This window comes from Zophobas morio, unplaced genomic scaffold (genome assembly GCF_036711695.1).
Source record: "Zophobas morio isolate AGI-343-1 ecotype UQ-CSIRO unplaced genomic scaffold, CSIRO_AGI_Zmor_V1 ptg000004l, whole genome shotgun sequence".
NCBI classification, from domain to species: domain Eukaryota; kingdom Metazoa; phylum Arthropoda; class Insecta; order Coleoptera; family Tenebrionidae; genus Zophobas; species Zophobas morio.
In genome coordinates, this window is record NW_026972109.1 from 15,624,211 (window position 1) to 15,646,280 (window position 22,070).

At 33.9% G+C, this 22,070-nt stretch overlaps 1 protein-coding gene across 1 annotated transcript in view; it reads left to right on the plus strand.

Moving 5' to 3' along the window:
- Positions 1-429: 429 nt before the first annotated feature.
- LOC135142961 (obg-like ATPase 1) overlaps positions 430-22,070 on the plus strand; it is a 31,854-nt gene continuing 10,213 nt past the window's right edge. Inside the window, exons 1-4 of the mRNA XM_064074784.1 lie at positions 430-541; positions 4,002-4,185; positions 14,459-14,519; positions 19,450-19,577. Coding sequence (XP_063930854.1) covers positions 4,005-4,185; positions 14,459-14,519; positions 19,450-19,577 — 370 coding nt within the window. The 5' untranslated portion in view covers positions 430-541; positions 4,002-4,004. The remainder of the gene's footprint in view (positions 542-4,001; positions 4,186-14,458; positions 14,520-19,449; positions 19,578-22,070) is intronic.

The window sequence follows — 22,070 nt, forward strand, 5'->3', positions numbered from 1 at the left end:
TATTTTTTTTTTTTTGCTACTGGTCAACAAATTCATAAAAGATGCACACAAATTGTATAACTAGTGCTCAAGTTAATAAAATTAAAAAAGAATTTTATTTTATTGTTAAATTTACTATAATTTTGGAAAACACATTTTAATTTTGAATAGAACATTAATAGAAAAATTAAAATGTGGGTATGATATTTTTAAAATCTTCTCAACAAAATTTTGGTGCTGATTCGAGTTGGAATTCCTAGTAAATCGATTGTATTCAGTAGATTCAGTCAGGTTTAAAAATAAGCATATATTAAACTAGTACTTAACTGTACAATTTTCATTGTCTTTAAATTGACCAGTTACATTTTCTAAGTGGAATGTCAAGATTACAGTAAATTAATTTTTGACTGCGAATAATTTTAAATTCCTTTAGCAAGGTTAAGAACCTTTCTATAAAAAGATCGCTCAACTGTCAAATATAGGTTACCGGCAGTGATTTGTGTTGTGGTAAATCTCATTTTTGCTGTGTTTCCTCAACCAAAATAACTCAAGCCTTTCCAAAGTAAGTAAATGAAATGATTCCATCAACCCAAAATAAAAAATACCAAAATACACTGGAACAACGACGAATTATTCAATTCCTCCAACATATTGATCTTTTGAGGTTAAGTAACTTTCACGTGTTTGTTCTTATTAATAATCCCCTCATTCCCAATTCTAACGTCATTTTATGAATGGTGTGAACCGAACCTTTCAACAAGTATTAAAAAAATCGCCCACAATAGAAATTTTAATTTATTTCATAATTTCCTTGGAATGCTGTAATAATAGAAACTCGATTCCGGAGCCCTTGTCGCCATCTATCGGTGCTCCCTACACCTACTCAAATGCGGTATTTTTGAACCCGACGCACTCCCAATCCGCGATTTCCATCGAAATCATCGATTAAATCAGTGAATTTCGAAATTATAACGGCGCATTTATCAGCCCGAGGCCGTACTGAGGCAAATTACATTAATACGAAAGTTGGAATTGATGGTAAATTCGAAATTGCAGCCTATGCAACGGTGAACTTATTATTATGTAGCGCTTTTTTAAAAATGGTGAACGCTCTGCAAAATCCCTAAGTTACAATTTCGGTATCAGATTGAAAATTGCTATTTTGTGCAAATTAAGTTGCAGTCTGTGATGTGTGTTATTATTTGAACGCATAACCGCACCGATTTGCATATCGGAAAATGGTTTGTTCGTCGTAAAAAAAGCACACGGCATCGACCATGGAAGTGGTTATGTGTTATCCATTTTTTAGTATAAGAACTTTCACACATTCTAGATTTAGCTTTATAATACTGTTTTTTCCAGTGATTTTTATTTTCATGCAGTTGGCAGTTTGGCATTTTTTGAAATTGTGAACTAAACATGTGTCTTTAAAAAACATTTAAAAAATAAATAACGTTTTAAATATACAGGGTCAGAAGTTTCCCATTCCTTGATTAACAAATTCAAAACGCAACCATCAATACAATTTGATATATACTACATATATACTAAAGAGTAGCCATATTTTTCTACAGTGATCGTCTATGAAAATCATATGTCTTTCCGTCGTTTAATTATATTTTGCATCAATTCTGCAGAAATGTCAATTTTAACATGAAAGTAACTGATATTACGTCAACTGGTTTTTTTTTCGAGTGGTATGAAACATCGAAGAATTTTTTAGGCGCGGAGTTTCTCCTGAATAACCGTGTATATTTTAAAATTATATTAATTTCGTTTTTATATACTGGAATGAATGAGGTAACGTTCTTCAATTTTATAAATTCCTTTAGTGACGTCCAATAAGATGTCTTTTATGAAATCAAGAACATGAACACATACTTTCACAATCGTAGGAAATGAGTCCAACTCCATGTTCGGTTTACTACAATATACTATTTCAGCATTGTCTACATAGTATAGGTATTCACGTCGAAGTAATTAGAAGCTTCTAGCATGAACAGTTCTTTACAATGAAAAAATTATAACAGTGAAATTGACAAGTTCTAAAGTATAGAAATTAGAAAAAGCTTGAATTCTTATCGAAACATTTCGCTTTTACTTTTCACATTTTTTATCAATATACTACGAAGCTCCTGTGTAGACTAATTTTTGCCTTATAATTAATTACCGTTTTACAGTGTATATAACGTTCTTAAGAATTTACTATTAAGTAATTTAATACAAATTTTAATTTTCAGTTAAATTAAATTTAATTTATGTATAAAAAAAATATTTTTATATGACTTGGATGACAGTTTGACCTACGGGTGAAATGTATTTTTCTTGAAATAAACCTTTACTGGTTTTGGCGCGAAATTTGAACCAAACAGACACAAGGTAATAAAATGTGGGTTATAAAGTAATAACTTAATAACATGTATTGCAATATTCTATGTATGCTTAAAAAACAAGTATATTGTGAATACTACTTAACTCTTAACATACTTCAAAACATATGCAACATAATCTTTATAAAATGATTCATGTGCCTTATACGACTTTAACTACAAGGTAAATTAAATAAAACTAATACAAAACACTTTTAAAGAATGATTTTAATGGAATGATATTTATAGTGTTCTTAATGTGACTATAAAACAAACAGTAGAACGCAAAGATCAATAATTTGTATGAATTACTAAAAGAAAAGCAAGAAGTACGTTAACAGCAACAAGAACCCTTAATATTAAAGGGGTAAAACAGAATATTCTCATTTTATATTAATTGTTGTCACCCGTAGACTAATTTTTTCACTAATGCTATTTTATATGTGTGACATTTCTACAACACGGGCTGTTTGTAATCAATCACATCTGCTCAAAACTGTGATCCAACTTAAGAATCAAAAGTATTTCAGTTGTTGTTGCTCATTTCTTTCATTTCGATGCGTTTTGTGATGTCTACTACGAGAATGACTAGTGTAGAAAACTATGACAAGAATAAATTGAATTATCACAATCTGTTACTTATATATATTCTCATAAATGAAACATATTCATAAACCATAAAGGAACAAAACAAAATAGCGAACGCTGTTGATGGTATAGTCGCCTCATCACGGTCAGCACGATTTCCTCCCCCTAAATTCGCAAGTGGATCGCACCAAACGCTTTTACGTTTACTGAGTCGTTTTATTAGTGTGTTCTTCTCCAAGTATTTCCACTCGACAATTCAATCTTTATACGCACTACTTTTTGAAGTACTTGCGTCTCTGCAACATGCTTACAGCGTCGCTAATTGAAAATACAGGGAAATAAAAACAACTTTTTGTTTCCCAAGTTACGGCTAAGGAAAGTATGGTACGGTATTTGTATCAAATACGAGTATTTATTATCATGTTTTCTTAGCGTTTTATAGCTCATAGAATACGAAAGTGTAGGTGTCCAATTTCCGTATCTGTGATTGCCGTTTACCGGAAATTTGTTAGAAGGTTCATTGTTTTTCCACTCAACGATTGCCAGGTGTAAAATACTTAAGTTTATTTTGGTGATTTACTTCTCAAGATCTTGGCGTTGTTTCACGTAAACGTACACAACCATAAAGAAGTTTGTCGTCAATATGTAATTGGTAGAACTGTTCTATAATAATGGCTTAAGTTAAGGAATCCAGTATAACTTACGGTTTAACCTAACTTTATCATGGCACAAGAAGTATCTGGCGCCCTAATTTAAATAAACAACTCCATAAATTAGCTTTCTATCTTCCATCTTTTAGGTTCTTTCCAATTAATGTATGTACTAGTTGCACGGTTATTAGTGCATCCACTTTAACTTACGGTTTGAAGTTGCAACTTGGGCAATAAAACCTGTAGAATTTTAAAATTATTAATTTTATTACCATACAACCACTCACAAAAAAATATCTATTATTATTTCTGTTAACTTCAAGACTTTTATGCAGACAAAAATCAAACAAATAAAATCTCAACACAATTGTTACTGTAATAAAAGAAAATTATTCTGTTTGGTTGCATTTTACAGATCATGCCACCAAAAAAAGTGCAAGAACCGGAAAGGAAGCCCCTTATAGGCAGGGTCGGCACCAATTTGAGGGTTGGCATCGTTGGAATACCAAATGTTGGGAAATCGACTTTCTTCAACGTTCTGACCAAAAGCTCGGCGGCGGCGGAGAATTTCCCGTTCTGCACCATTGATCCCAATGAAAATAAGTATTTTTTTGTCGTAGACGGTTTTTTTTTAATCTAATGCGGTAAAATGAAAGTGTTAGTGCCCGCATTCTTACAGGTGCTGAACTAATGTGCGATTGTCAACCATTAAGTTTGCAATAAATTTGACTCAATCTACCTGTATTAGCCGACAAATTTATTAAAAAAACAACATAATCTTTCGTTCCACATATAAAGACCAGCAAAAAGCCGTTTTCATTTACTTTAATACTTACTTTGTCTACAATTTACAATCATTTTGATGTTTATGGGGAGTTGTGGATAACGAAAAATGCTGCAATACAGGATGACAATACTGAGGGCTATTAAAAGTCAATGACAGAGAAAATTACTATGCAGCGACTTTGTAAATATACCATATGATCATAAAAAAAGACTCCTCTAGTAGCCGTGCAATTTATTTTTAAAATAATGATGTTAGCAACACCAACGAGTTTCTTGTTTGTTTTGACAGTTAATAACTGTCAAAAAAAGGGTCAAATAGCTGCAATACCAAAATGAAAAACAACTTTTTTATCTACAGATGCTTCACAAATCGTTAAAATGAAATTCAATTTATATAAAAATAATAAATAAGACAAACTACCAAAATTTGAAGTTCTTTGAGGTAATAATGCGTTATTTCTGTTTTAGCCAAAAATGCATTGACCTTTGCCTTTTAACCAGAATTTTTTGATTTTTTATAATAATCCTTCTTCCATGGTTCGTTTTTGTTTTTTGACTGATAAACAAGTAAATTATTGTCAAAAAAAACCTCTTTTTTAAACGTTAGATATGTTCTATTTATTTTTTAATTTTTTTCCAGAAAAGGGTTGTAATAAGGTCATTTTTGAGAGTGTCTATTTTTATTTTCCTGGCATTTCACGTAACAGCAAAGAAAAATAGGGACCAATAGAGTTATCTTAATACCCAAATATTTTTACGCACGAATGGAAAAAGTTGCGCACGAGCCGCGAAGCGGCGAGTGCGTATTTCCATGAGTGCGTAAGGGCTTTACAACTCGAATTATGTACTATACTTTTTCTACGAGCACAGACAAAGAAAAAAATATTTTCTATCATTTTATTCATGAACATTAACATTTTAGTTTTATTAGATGTTGTAATTATTTGTAGTAATTGTTTATTGTCACTGAACAGTTGTTAAACACAAGGGAATGGTCGGTAGTATTAGTTTTGTGGCTACTTGTACTCTGACTACAGGATGCAGTCACATTATGTTCTGAAATAGTGACATGATTATTTGATGTAGTAGGACTGTTGTTTATCGCAGATTTTTAGTGAATTGTCGGTTTTATTTTTCACTGAATTATCTACATAGCCTTCAGCTACCGAGGACGACCGCCATCCACCATGCCTTTTTAATGCTAGTAAATCACCACCAGCATCAACTAGGATGGTGGCAGACGATCGCCTGAAACAATGACCAGTGTATTGTTTTGGATCTGGTAAACCAAGATATTCTGCTATATTTTTTAGTACACTACCAATCTTATTTGTGCCGACACACTGCTTGGTGCATTTTTGGTTTATGTAATTTAAAAAAAAAGGTAGTGATTTTGTATCATCTCCTGAAGGACGTAAGTTCATATACTTCTTACAAGTTGGATAAAAAGTTTTAGGTACAACAAAAGAACGTTGAGTTTTTGTTTTTGAATCAGGAATGGTGATAATTAATGATTCTCCAGTATCTTGTACATGTTCAGGTTTAATATTTCGCAATTCCTGTTTTCTGCATGCACCACTAACCGCAATGATAAGAACCACCTAAAACAAAATGTTATATTTATGAGGTTATAACATAGATGTGAGATACCTTCATAAATAGATATTGCGTATCTGGAGCATTTTGTAAAAAATCATTTATATTTTTGCTTGTTAAAGTTTTTGACTTTTTGCTCTTAAAGCCATCTGCTTTTCTTTTTAGTAGAGCTATTAATTTAGGATAAGTGGCAATGTTGATTTTGTCATGTTTTATGTTTATTGTAGCCCTTAACATTGAATATATCGCCCAAAGAGAAGATGGTTTCATTGTAGTTGACAACTCTTCAAAATATGCCAACATTACGTTTTCTGACAACGAATTTACTTTATTTTTTAATTTCCACTCCATAAATTTGTGGTAGACGGTTTCATACCTATCACGCGACTTTGCGGGCAATAGGTTTTCGATAAGCCGTTTTGGCCTTTTCAATTATTTCCGGCGGCGTGCACATTAATTCATCACTATCGCTAGACATTTTAGACTACAATTAAATAAAATCCGTAAAAAGAGAGAAATGTTGATATTTTTTGCAATAAATGTTACCTTGTTCGTTTTCTTGTTTTCAAATTCTTTGATTATGCCTCTTTTATTAACAGTAACGCTGACAGTGCTTCACAATTTTGTATTTGCCTGTCCGTCTTGTCATTTTCACTACCAACCTAAATTGAATAAATCGAAAAATCCCTAACTGTGCGATCTGCTTTTCTTACGCACGCTGTGCGTAAGGACACGCATACATGATTAGCGAGTTGTGTGATCTTAACGATTTACAGTGGTGATCGTAGAAAAGATGCTTCTTACAACTCTTATTACGTAATATACTATTAATTGATGTCTGTGTGCATAATACTGAACTTGACGACGCCTATATTTTCACCGATTTTGTTTTTCCATGATTCGTAACCACGGTTATATTCGAAACATTGAAAACGTCAGCTATGACAGACCAGCTATATTCAGATTACATAATTAGAAATAACGAGCTTTCTGGTGTAAAACCCGACCAAACCGTCCTTTTCAAAAAAAACCTCATTCCCTTTTTACCCGGTGTAAAAAAGGAAATAAAAGATCTCTTCAAAAGCTCTACTGTTACAATCGCTGATTCCGAAGAATGGTACCCTGCAGCAAACTCCTACTACCCTTTCACCGAAGACGTTGACGCCTTTGCTCGAGTACACCATCTTCTCGAATCCAAAAACTCATCCGAATCTGTAGTCAAAGAAGCCGCTCAACTAATAAACGAGTATGGAGACAAACGCGCACGTCATCAGTATCTACGATCCAAACCCACCTGCTTCCTAGTTTTGGGGAAACCAGGATTGGGCGAAGAAGAAGTGGCCAGACGTTTGGCGAATCACTGGAAATGCGTGTATATTGATCCTCTGACTCTTTTAGAGGGCGAAATAGCCCGTGACAGTCGTCCTGGACAATGTATTGAGTTTAATCTGAGGTGTGGACGAGCCGTGGGTATTGATGTTTTAATCAGGTTGTTAGCGAGAAGGGTGCAGTTTCCAGATGTATTGCATAGAGGGTTTGTCTGTTGCGGTTTTCCTTTAATTCCGAATGACCTTTATGAAGAAGATCCGATTTCTTCGGAGTCTGCAGTTTTTAACGTGCGCGAGATTTTTGAAGATATGATTGACCAGACCCTGCAGATCACTGACATTTCAATGAAAGTTGCGGTTTCAATGGTTGATTCGAGTAAGGTTGATTCCGAAATGATAAAAGAAGAAAAATCGGAAGACAATGAAGTCTTAAGCCAACCCGAAATTGAGATGTCTTTAGAGTGGAGTATACAGGATCAAGTTTGTGGACCTTCGGACATTTCCACGGATCTGGAAAAACAACTAAGTTGTCTCTTCGGCCTTTTTGAATATCCTTTCGTTATTATTTATTTGTTTGGACGAAACTCGGATGTTATTTCGAAAAGAGACAACTACTATTTTGATGTTTATTCGAACAAGACTATCGATATGCAAAAGATTAAGGTGTTTTATGAGGCGGGCGCTGCTAATGAAGAACTTACCGAAGATTTGTTTGGTGAAGGAAGAAACCCATTCGCCGACAATCCGAGTCTCAGACACATAGTGAAGCACCCGGAGAATCTACCAGCACATGTGAGCACACAACTCGATCGATACCACAACGAACTAGTCAATAGCCTAGATTCTCGTATTTTACAACACGAGCACCAGTACTACATCAAATTAGACAGTCGATGTTTCATTTCCCAAATGCTGAATCTGATCAAGTTGCGACTCAAAAATCTACCACTCCAACCGGTTCTGATTCCTCAAGAATTCCCCGCGTCTACTGAAGAAGTCGGTGAAGGAGGAACTCAAGAAATACCGATTCAGACACCCGAAGAAGCATTCCTTAAATTGCGTAAACAAGACATCGTAAGTCCTATGTTCCAGTGGGTTTGGTCCGACTGGGGCTCCTTCTGTCCCGTTTCCATGTCCGAGAGCGTCTACCAGAAAGGTTCTCCCAAATACGCTGTCCACTTCGCAAACCAAATTTATTTTATGTCAAGTGAAAAAAACTATTACAAATTTATCGAAAATCCGCGTAAATTTTTGCTACCACCGTTTCCTAAGCCCGGTTCCAACGTCTTAGTTATTGGACCTCCGGTGTCCGGGAAATCGGCCATAGCGAAATGTTTGGGATACTTGTTGAATTCCAAAGTACTAGCACCGGGTGAAATGTACAAGGAATATATAAGTCAAGCTTTGGTTGAACTTCAAGAACAAGTGAAACAAAGTGCGATCGCGGAAGCTATGGAAATTTTGAAAGAGAACCAAATCACGAAATTTGAAGAAATCCAGCAACAGATTGCAGAGTGGAAGGATGAGGTAGTTCAAAATTTGCAAAAATTGAGTATTTTGTTGGACCAACAATCCAAGAAGACGGAAGACGTGCTATCTTCATTTCCCATGATGATGCAACAAAGTTTACCGAATATCGACACTCTAGACGAAGAGGCATCGATTATTATTGAGACGTTGATCTCTTTAAATTTTCACAAACAGATAGATAAGGAATTCTGCGATAGGTTGTTGCAAGATCCTGATATTCTTAACGAGTACCTTCCAGATGAATTGAAGCAAGAAAAATACCCAGAAACACCATCAGTTCACGATCCTTTCGTGCTGGAGTACGTGGAAGAGAAAGTCAGCGAAATCCAAATAGAAGATGTGAAGATTAAAGCGAAAGAAAATGTGTATGATATGTACGCACGTGGAATCCAAGCTATCGACGACGCAGAGTACTACGGATGGATAATCGACGGAATGTCACTCGACGTAGGTGTAATACAGCAACTTTATGAGGAATTTCCTATCCACGAGGTACTCATACTGACAACTTCAGATTATAAATTTCTTGTCGACCGCTTTAAGGAAGCCAACAAGCACATTATGCAATACCGAGATTTCAGAAATTTTTTTCTTCGAATTGGAGAAAGAGATGCCGCTTATCGCGCGCCGTCAGTTCAGTCGACTGACACGTTTAGGAAAGAGATGGCGGGTGATATTGTCAGTGCAATGTTAGGAGCTTGTTTCGATGAGGATGTTCTTGATAATGAACGCATTCTCTCAACATTGAAGTATGAAGAAGCGTTAAAAATGTACGAAAAAGAAATCCAAGAAGTGCGTGAGGGTCTTAACGAATTACAGGTGAATCCTATCGTCATCGATATTACAAACTTATCTGTTGAAGAACTACTAGAAGAAGTGTTTTATGTCGTACTGGATAGGTACCGTAGGGCTGCTTCAGAATTTACAGACGCTGATCGTGCCGAAGAATTGCAACAGTTCATGACCGAAACAATTCCAACCGCCGAAGGTGAAGGAGGAGGAGGCGATCAAATAAGCGACGACATAATTGCAAAAAATAGGCGATACGGAGATACGTACTATTATTGTCCTGTAACTTTTGCAAAAAAATTTGTACTTCAACGCGGTAAGGAAGAGTTCGCTGCTAAGTTTAAAGATAAAGTATATTTGTGCGCGAACGAAAGCAGCATGAAAGATTTTATTAGATTTCCCAGAAAGTATCTAGTGCAAATTTGTCCCCCCGAGCGGTATCCGCCTCCTAGAATCTGTGTGATAGGCCCCAACTCGGACCTACGAGAGATCGTTTCAAGAAAACTTGCCAAAAACCTAGGTGTACGATATCTCGATTTTAATAAGATTAAAATGGAAGCGATCAGTATGTTTAGTTATACAAGTCTGTTGGTGGACCCAGATAGTGAAGATTTATCAGATACTCTTATTTTCCATTGGTACGATATTTTGTTGGGTACGATCTGGTTCGAGGAACCGTACAAATACGCAGGATTTGTATTGAACGGTTTTCCGGTTAAACCACGCTGCTTGAACTATATGATCTTCTTGAATACCATTCCGGATGTGATCATACATGTAGCGCTGCCTCGGGAAGAGAATTTAAAAAGAGAGTTGGCGAAGAATATGAATGAGTGGAGGCTAGATGCAGAAACACAACGCAAAGAAGATGAGTTAATTAATTCGATGATATTACATGAGTGGGAAACGAAGAGAAACGCCCGTTATAACGAGTTGATGGAGATCAAACGCCAGAATCGTTACTCGAAGAAGATGACGGAAGAACGGATTGAAGCTCCGCCTCTCGAAGATGAAACTGAAACCAACGCTTTCGCCTCTGATACCCAAATAAGTGTCGATTCGGTCATTGAGCAACAAGAACATGACGAAACAATGAGGATTTTGGATGAAGAATTTCCGGAGCCTGTTTTCGAAGAAAGTCAAGAAGCCGAAGAACTCGCTATCGAAAAATATACGGCCGAAATTGAAGGAAAATACGAAAAATTCATGCAACATTACGAGGAATTAAAGAACATAAGTGAAAGTGAAGTCATACCTTTTGTAGAGATCGACGGTACTCTAGAATTGGAAAAAGTCATCCGATACGCTTATATAGCGGGCAACGAACTGAAGTTTCGAGAGAACGCAATCTTTGAACGTTGTTATGACGTGCCTTTAGATACTGCCGAAAAGTTACTCGCCTCAGGGTACTACTTCCGTAGCTTTTTCGGAAGATTATGTCCGGTGCAGTACTATGAGGGTCACAATCCTCTTCACATGTCTATAGGAAACGAACAAAATAATAACGTGTTTCCTCTGATCCATCGCCAATATATCTATTTTTTGCAAGGTAAAAAACAGCGCGCCCAGTTCATCAAAGACCCTTTGAAATACACATCCGTCTCAGATTTTAACTTCCCTCTAATCCCATTACGAGTTGCAGTAATTGGCCCTCCCAAAAGTGGAAAAACGACTTTAGCTAATCGCTTTAAGCGCGATTTAGGTTTCCATTTGGTTAGTAGAGGACAAGCAATTCGACACACTTTGAGCAATCCCTTATGTACGAACTTGATAAATAAGATAGAGAAAGTTTTGCGAAAAGGTGAAACGCTACCAGATGAGATAGTCATGGACTGTGTTCACGTGGCATCGTTCTGTGGAGAGTGTGTGACTCACGGGTTGATCTTTGATGGATTTCCGAATTCTATAAAAGAAATGGAACTTTTGTCTAGATTGGGAATGGTGCCTCATTTGATCTTCGATTTACATATCACTAACAAACAATTAAGCAAACAAGTAGCTGAACCAAATACTAAGTATCCGCAATTTAGTAAACGTTTCGTTCAGCATATTTACAGTAATTGGTCAAAATCGCAAGCGTTCTTTCGAGAGTGGTGCGACAGAGAATATCAGAATATTTACAAAATAAAAGTCGATCGTAGCATTTGGGGAGTATGGAGTCAAGCGAAAGAAGTCACCTTATCTGTGATATTTGAACGCAAACACTATTTCAAACACTTTAATCTAGATTGGCCATTACGTCTTGCCAACATGTTGGTGACGCCGTTAGAGTTCTTAGAACGGCAAAGCCAATACAAGACTTACTGTCCAGTTTGTTTCTTCTACACACATAAGTTAATGAACGGTGGTGATCCACCAGACCGTACTGGCTTGGTCCAATATGGGAAAAAATTCTATTGGCTTTGTGAAGAACACATAGACATCTTTCTAAGAACTCCAGAGCAATTCATCCCTCCCAGTAATGCACTCTTACCATTGGAGCTACCAAAACATGTAGTATGTACAGAAGTACCAGAAAACCCTGTAGAAAACGGTTTCTGCTTGGTGTGTTACCAAAACCACTTTCCTAAGAAAGTTTTACTGCAAGGAACGCAAGACTTCGTTGTGTCGTACAAAGATCGTTATTACATGTTCGATAAACCCAATTGTGTGCATGACTTCATGACTCAACCGGAGGATTTTAGCCATTTGATAATTCATTATAAAGACGATGACATACCTGCTGATGCTTTAGAATATCGCTCTCTTCCAATTCTTGGGATGTTGGAACAGTATCTTTCGAAAAATATCGTCCAAGCTGTGAACAGCGCAAACGTGAATAGACCGATTATTCCTGGTTTGAGTATCGCACAATCGGCGTTGATTTTTGTGGGTTTGAATTTAAAGATCAATAATCCGAACACTAGAAAGATGAAACAGTATCAGAAGGCTATGCAACATTTTAATGAAAGGGCGTCAAATTTGCAGAAGTATTTAGAGATAATGAAAACATACGTGAATCCGATTGTTTACTATGAAGAGCCGGATACCCCGTCATCTACAGAAGTTGAAGTGGATTCGGATGAAGAACAATTTTCTTAGAAAATGTTCTGGTATATTATATAATGTTTTTTACTTAATTTATTTTATGTTCATGGTTCGTGTATATTATAAAGTTTTGTTTTCCTGTCCAGTGTTTCTTTTTACTAGTGATAGCAAAATTAACAATATTAGAATAAATTGGTGTCCATTTATTAAGACATATCTTCCTTTGTCCCTCAAACGCTTTCAATTAAGTCTATTTTCTTAGCTAAATTATTAAAAAATTGTTATGGATGTTGTTTTGCAGTGATGCCTAGTAGTGAAAATACAAAATGGCACTGTTTTTTGATTTCATCAATCAAGTTAACCAAGTTGTTAATAATTTTTTGAAACATCCTGTACAAACAAATTTAAAAATGAAAATATGAAGAGTAAACAACGTTCGCAAAGCATATTTTTTAACATTTATTTATTGCTTACAACTTTTAGGTGTGACGTCATTAATTTTCTAGAGAGGAAGAAGAAACAAGTTTTAATCGTTGTTCTTAAAGTAGTTGTGTGAAAGTTCCAAAAAAGTTTGCTTCCGTTCATGTCACGATAAATTTCAAAAGAGATTTACTTAACAAAATTTGATGATGTTTCTTAATTTTTTCATATTTTCCAACATCTTTTGTGTAGTTGCAACCGTTTTTCCAGAATCGTCAACTTGAAATATGTAAATTTTCAGGATTTTAAAAAAAATTGGTTTTGAAACTGAATATTTCGAAAATATTGATCCAGGACTATAAACATGCTATATTTTTCGAGTCAACACGTTGAGATCTATATTTTAGAATTTTTTGTGAATTTTTACGCAACATCTCCAGCTTAATTTTTCGATACTCTCCCCCTTATGAAATTTTTGACTATTTTTGGACTACCTTCGAAAAATAGTTAAAGGGATTTTTTTCTAAATTCTGACCTCCAGAAATTATTCTAGGCTTCATTTCTTCGAAAATCTTACCGTTTTTCCAACACCGACAATTAGTATATAAGTTTAGGGTTTTCACTATGATTTTTCCAAATTCGACAATATCAAATATGGAAATTTTCAGGATTAAAAAAAATATTCTTCAAACCGAATATTTTTGTGGATTTTTATGCAACATTTCCAAAATCTTACAAAATTTTCGAGCATGCTTCAGCTACCTTGGAAAATTAGTTAAAGAACAATTACAATTAAAAATAATTTCAAACCTACACACATTGGAAAAAATTTTGAGAACCCCTGATATCTTATTCTGAAAGAAACTGATAGTTTTGATCCCTTTGTGTTTTGTTTTAAAAATAATAAAACAAATCAATTTCTTCTAGGCTTCCGGTGTCTTATTTTTGTGAGAATTTGATAAAATATTCGGGACCCCTGGTAAATATTTTGTTTTACAAAGAATTTGAAAATTTTTTGGAAGATCCATGTGCTTTGATTTCGAAAGAATTTGGAAGGTTCCACAATTTTAGTAAAATATTAGTGATCTTTCATCACTTTGATATTTAAATTTGCCATTATTATGAACACAAACAATATTATTTAATTGCTGTATCAAAGTAGACAAACATTTCACATTTGACATTTTATAAAGCTTTCTTTATATATTTATATTTAAATTTTAATTTTTACTCTTTCGCATTAACTGCAGCAAATGAAATTTCAATGTTTCTAATTTCCCAATTTGAGAAGAATCGTCATCCGCAACTCATATGAGTCACATAATTTGTAAAGATTTTTTTTTCGATAAATGTTTATTTTTTTTGCGTGATATTCTCATAGTCTTTTTTCCAGCACGTCGTGTACCCGTCCCTGACGAACGTTTCGACTATCTGTGTGAATACTTCAAGCCAGTAAGGTGAGTTGTCCTCTAATGACCCAAAACTATAAAATTGATACTTTGAAAGTGAGTTTGTTGCGGCGTCAATTTAGGCTAAATGGATAAGTGATTGCCTAACGGTAGTTTAAAATTTTCCGAATATTTTTGAGTGTGTGTCCTAATATTTGTGTAGAGTTCCCACCGTCGTTCCGGCGCCGCTAAATTGGCGGCACCCTTATTAGAGGAGACTACCGCAATTACCTCGATGGACAATACGAACCGACTTGGCCGAGCCATTTGAATATCATCCCAAATTAGAATAGGATTGATGGTCGCTTTTCGGAGAAATGCAAATGGTGTGAAACGCCTTTCGTTTATCAATAAATCGGGAGTATGAGCACATTAGAGCCAATTACGACACATCTTTCGTGCATAACCGATCTAATCGCGTGTCAAAGGCCATAGACCATGATGGAACATTATACGGCAGTTGACGGACCGTCAGTCGACACGAGAAGGATAATTCCTCCGATTACCTTACCCATAAGGACTCGCCTTGTTTCCATTATTTGCCAAAACGACTGTTTCACGAAATTGCTACCCGAAAAATTCAATCGTTTCGAGATTAGGGGTTATTAAAGGCGTCGCCGGCTTCTGCTATTCTGATTCAACAATGGTCTAGACCTGATTGTGTATGTTGAAACGTTTGAGAATTAAAATCGAATTTGGGTTGTCTTTCGATTTTTCGCATTCCATACTTTCGGCCTAATCTGGTTTTAATTGGGTAAATAAAATATGGGCTTAATTGAGGATTAATATGCGGGCGTGGTACTTAGTAAATAAATAAAACTCTAGTAATGACCACTGAACATTACTCCATTAGGAAGGAATTATTTCATTGTGTACCGCAAGCCTTATTTGTAAATGTACGAGTGCTATCTGCGAGATGATCTTGGTTGATGTGTATCTGACTTTTCAAATTATGCGTGAGCTACTTCACGTTCACAAAAATCAGGGTAGGTGTTTTCCTAATCGACCCACGCATGTAATGACCGAGCTTTATGAGTTTAAAGCGTGTAATAGTTATTTGTATTACGAGTCCCGAAAAAACGGGGTAACACCACGAACTGGAACGCTGTTTGGCTTATGAAACAAACAACATACATTATTTGGACGACTGACTCCTTTTATGTTTTCTCGACGTTTCATGACCCTCCCGTAGCATGCTTCTTTATATTTATTTTAAAATGACGTGCCTGTCTTCATCTTAAGTTGTAAGGGTTGTCATAAAAAAAATAAAAGTCCCAGAATCAAATCTTATAATTTTTCGAAAAATGTTCGACCAATTTTTTGATATCACTTTTTCTTTTGTCTTCGATTTCACAATTTTTTGATATCACAATTTGTTGTTTTTTCGTTTTCTTTATATTTTCAAATTTTCCATTTTTTAATGTTTCGGTTTCAGTTTCTCAATTCCAAATTTTTTGTTTCTTAAATTTTTCTATTTTCGATTTTTTAGTTTCTCAAATTCTAGTTTTTCAGTTTTTCGTTTCTTCAATTTTTCAAGTTCTTGATGTTTATTTTTCATTGTCTCGATATTTTTTACTTTCATTTTCTTAATTTTTTATCATAATTTTGTCGTTTTTTCATTCCCTTTATTTTCAGTGTTTCTTTCGAAAAACTGAAAAAAACAAAACTTGAAAAATTTCACATTGAAAAAAATAAAAATTATTCAATCAGAACCTGAACTGAAAAATTGCAAATCGAAAAAGTGAAAAATTAAAAACTAAAAATTCGTGAAATTGCAAATCGAAAAATTACAAAATCTAAAAATTAAAACATCCAAATGTTGGAAGATTGAAACACTGAAAAATTTAGTTACATATCGTAAAATTGAAGAAACAAAAAAATGGAAAATTGAAAAATTGCAAACCGAAAAATCGGAGGAACGAAAAATTGAAAAAACAAAAATTATAAAATCGGAACACTGAAATAAAAATAAAGAAAATAAAAAACCGAAACGAAAAATTGCAAATCGAAAAATTGAAAATTGAAAACATGAAAAAATGCAAATCCAAATACTGAAAATAAAAAAAAAAATAAAAATTGAGAAATCGAATAAATGAAAAAGTTTTAAAATCCAATAATTGAAAAATAGAAAAATTCTAAAAACGTAAAACTGAAAATGTGAAAAATTTTAAAAATTGTGATTATTATTACATATTTAAAACAAAAATTAGAAAAATTGCAAATCAAAAATTGAAGAAACAAAAATTGACAAATCAAGAAACCGAAAAATCTAAAATTGAAAAAACGAACAATTAAATCCAAAAGTTGTAAAATGGAATAATTGAAAAATCCAAAACTTGAAACATTTCACATTGAAAAAAAAAGGCAAGTTCTAAAATCAAACTTTGAAAAACCGAAAAATTGAAGAAATGAAAAATTTATTGAATAATCGAAAAATTAAAAATTTAGAACTCGTGAAATTTCAAATCGAAAATTGCAAAATCTAAAAATTGAAAAATCAAAATTTGGAAAATCGAAAAACAGAAAAATTTTAATAATGAAAACTTGAAACATCGAAAAATTGTCAAAAAAATAAGGAAAATAAAAACCGAAACGAAAAATTGCAAAATCTAAAAATTGAAAGTCAAGTCGGAAAATTGAAAAACTAGAAAATTTGAACTTGAAAACTCGAAAAAATGCAAATCCACGTAGTTGAAAAATGGAGAAATTCAAAAATCGTAAAACTGAAAAAGTGAAAATGTTTTAAAATTTTATTTGTTATTACATATTTAAAATCAAAATTAGAAAAATTGCAAGTCAAAAATTGAAGAAAAAAAAAATTGAAGAACCGAAAAATTAAATCTAAAAGTTGTAAAACGGAATAATTGAAAAGTACAAAAATTAAAAAAATCACATTTGAAAAAAACATGTTAAAAATCAGAACTTTGAAAAACCGAAAATTTGAAAAAATAAAAAACTGGATAATCAAAAACTTAAAAAATTAAAAATTTAAAAGTCTTGAAATTTCAAGTCGAAAAATCGAAAAATCAAAAGAAGGAAAATCGAAAAACTCAAAAGAAGGAAAATCGAAAAACTCAAAAATTTAAAAATGAAACCTCGAAAAGTTACGTATCGTACAATTGAAGAAACAAAAAATGAAAAATTGAAAAATTGCCAATTGAAAAATTAGAAATTGAAAACTTTTGACAAATTTGAATTCGAAAAATTGCAAAATCTAAAAATGTAAAAATTCAAAAGTTGGAAAATTGAAAAACTGAAAAATCGATAAACTAAAAAAGCAAAAAAATGAAAAATTGAACCAAGTCAAAAAAGCTGCAGTAATGTTATTTACGCCACCTTAACTTGATAGAAGTTATTATAAAACTAAAATCGCAATTTTTTGTTTATAATTTTTCAAAGAAGCGGGATTTGTTGGGCTGTACTTCAAGGGCGAGGGAAGTTCTGTCGAAATCACCTTCGATCATTTTTTTATGCTGTCTTTGTTTGACCAGAAATAAATAATACCTACTTAATTATTACTTATATTGTTGCTCCATTTGTATTCTTTAAGCAACGTGTAGTGACGTAATTTTGAAATATTCTGTTGTTATTTTGTTATCGCAGAAAGTCGATTTTGTTGTTTTCTATTTTTCGAAACAACAATTACTATTAAATAATAAAATTTCTAACATTTAATAACCGAGAACTCTCACGGAAATTCCAATAATGTGCGCTAATGCTTACCCTCGAACGAAATTAAAGAAAACATCAATCTGCTGCCGTGACAACTGTGCGTTGATAAAAGCCATATTTCCTCTGAAACTTACCCCGTTTTACGTAATAATAACGTAAATTAAATGTGGTTTGAAAGGCGGGGCGTCGTCGAATGATGGCGCCGACGGCGACGTCGCATTCAATCTTCCTAACAATTTTAAATAAACATAATTTGGGAATTTCAATTAATACACCCATGATTAAAAAGTTTTTTGTCTCTAATCCTGTGGCCATCGGGTCGTTCCACCCGGAGGCGTTCAGCTCGCTTGTCCTATCTTTATGTGAAAATAAATTGCTAAATCGCGACAAATTATAGTCCAGAACTTACAATTACCGCAACCAAGTGGTCCAATTTGTCCTATTTTGTCGAATTTCTATGATTACGGATCGTTTTCATTTCGGCGGTCGAGCTTTAAGCACAATTACTCGCAGTTTTCAATCGACGATTGTCCGGTATCCGTGCCTCGAAATTCGCCCATAAAAATTCTGTTCCTGCGCTTTCAGAGGAACTGATTTAAGACAGTTTTTTGTTCAACGGAATGTATGTATAATAATGATACTCCTTCAGAGCGTAAACGCGTTCCATAAGAATTTTTCCATAAAAAAAATAAAAATTGGGTAGATCCGATTGATGTCCGAACTTCGTTTTCTTCGATTTAAAAAATGTGGTCTGGGAGGAATCGCCGTCCTAAATAATCGCATCTCGCATTTAATGAACGCAGTAACATACATTGTACGCCATTATTTATGGACGTGCCATTAAAGGAGCATATTCTGTAAGTATGTCGGAGGCCAAACATGAAAGCCAATAATCGTTATTTATCCGTCGAGAGCGCAATAAAATTATTGTGATTCGGGCCAGAATTGCCCGGAATGAGCGCGATTTCGTTCAACATTTGAATATCTGGCGTCTTTTTACGGCAGATTGCTCCGCGTTCATCCCCATAAAATAAAATTGGGGAGAAAACGTCAGTAAAACGCCGTGTAGAAAAGCGTCTCTCTCCCGGCCAATCTGCAAGTCTGATGAGGTCAGCAGAGCGGGACACAAAGGATCTTCATTAACTCCGGATCAAAGGGTGCTGATGTAGTCCGTTGTGTGCGAATTCGAAACATGCAGCAATAATGCGCTCGACAAACGCTAATGTTTATACTAGGGTTTAACTATACAAATTTTACTCTGTTGCAGCAAGGTTCCGGCGTTTCTGAACGTGGTGGACATCGCCGGATTGGTTAAGGGGGCGTCGGAAGGACAGGGATTGGGCAATGCGTTCCTAAGCCACATCAGCGCTTGTGACGCCATCTTTCATTTGTGCCGTGAGTAAAACATTGAATAGGTGGCAGAATGTGGTTAACGGCTGAAAACAACGAAGTTGAGGAAAACGTTTACATTTTTTAAATCAAGGATCAGATAGTACCTAGTCGAGCAACAGCTTTAAACATAAAATTCGTTTCGTAGCACCAATCTATTCAAGGTCTCTCAAAGGGTTATCAATGTAATGATGGCTTTTTGCTTCAACGCACAATGAACATTATTATTATTAGACGTAATAAATAAAACAAACGCATAATTAAATGTAATAAACAAATCACGACGATAAAATGACAGTCCTTTGCTACTGTGGTGCCATTCGACATTTAAGTATCAAACATCTTATACATATGTTTTGGTTTTGAATATACAATGGTGATAAATTAAAGCTTCAACTTCATAAAAATAGCCTCAATCTATTTGAAAAATATAAATTTTGGGGCAACTACAACTCTCATAATATAAAACACTTAGTTTTATTGTGTACAGTTATGTAGAATACGAGTTGCTAGAAAATAATTTTAGTTTAAAACTAACATTGTTATGTTGTTTAGAATGATTTCTCCCTTTTATTAAAAATTAGTGACTGATTATTTTGAAATTTGTTAGTTTGTCGAAAAACAAAATTTGTGATTACTTTAAAGATAATGTAAAAGTGTCATCGCCCTAGCAATAAATTTAATTTAATTTTTAATTTAATTATTCGTGCGAAACTCAGTATTTGAGTCCTGTACAATTTATCCGAACACCTTGGTTGGCAAAATTTCAAACAGGTCAAAAGATTATGAATTCTGATATAACAAATAATTTAAAAAAATATTCTAAAATTGATTAGTCATTCAATAAAAATTAAAATATCAAGAAGATATTGCAATTTACCGCGGAGTCTCCCATGTAAAATGAATTGATTAATTATCAGGGGAGCTGTATGGTAGACTGAATATTCCGTTAATGTAATATTGAGATTCTTTTTTTTTGTATAAAAATTGTATATAAAAAAAGCGTACAAAAAAAATTCAGTGATTAATGCCTGAATTTTTCATTATTATTTATAAAATAAATGAAAATGTTATTTATCTAAAGCAATAAAACTAAAATTGAAAATCCTGGTGATGTATAACATTGTAGATAAAACTTATCATATGTTCCTAAAGTCTTAATAGATGACAGCGTCATCGTCAGCAACAAAATAACTATGCACAAGTAAAGAAAAAATAGCAACTTCCAAAAAATTTACAGTTGATTATCAAATTAAGGAAGAAGTAAACTGGTGCTTCAAATAATCAAGTAATTCACATACAAAAAATTGGTCGAAGATTGTTTCGACAGAACTTCCCTCGCGCCTGAAGTACAATGAAACATATCCAGCATTTTCGAAAAATCTGGATGTCTAGGGTGAAAACTCAACATGGAATCATACACCACAAGTAGGTATCTTATTTTATACAATTAAAAACAAATTTACTGTGGCAATTTTTGGAGATGACGTCATCCCATTGGTGGGTGGAGATAATTGTCCAAATTTGGATAGCGTTTTATCATTTACACGACATTCCTAAAATACATACAAAATTTGACACCAATCGGTCCAGTAGTTTCGGAATATATGTCTAATACAAATTGATACAGGCGGCAGACAACAGATTACAGACAGACGGAAACGGGAGAGCTACTTTTTCGTACTCTAGTGGTCATGCAACGTATAAAATTAGCGATTCGTAAGCTAAGAAAGTATAGTAATCGAATCCAACCGGCACCTTGACAGTTTCATGTTTCCTCGACGTTTCACGACACCTAGAGTATGAAAAAAGTGGTACCCCGTTACCGTCTGTCTGTATGTCTGTCTCGATTTTTATTACACAGATAATCTCCGAAACTGCTGTACCGATTGTTGTCAAATTTTGTATGTATATTAGAAATATCATGTAAGTAGATGGTAAAACACTAATCAACTTTTGGCTTGTCATCCCTCCAACAATTTGATGACGTCATCTCAAAATTGTATATAGTAAATAAGTTCTAAATTGTAGAAAATAACATAGTGTTACACGTGTAGTTTATAAATCCGTGTTGAGTTTTTACCCGACACATCTAGATTTTTGGAAAAAAAAATCAGAACTTTATAACAATAATTTGCAATTTAATTTTGAATGTATCTGTTAGTGATAGTTTTTTCGTTCATTTTCTTCAGGTAAATATAAATTTGGTTCCTTCATCCGGGTTGTGGACTTTAGCAATTTTCAGTTTTTTTTTTATTTTACCAACGTTTCGCCTCTATTAGAGATCTTGAGGAAGCCCCAAGTAATAAGGGCGAAACGTTGATAGAATAAAAATACTGTAAAAAAACTGAAAATTGCTCGAGTCCACAATCTAAAACAAAATTTAATTTTGAAGCTGCAATACCGAATGCTTTGAAATCTTCCAGACATTATAAAGGTATCGTTAGCATAAAAATACAATGAGTCTATATTTGTGACTCATTCATATTTTTTAGAATT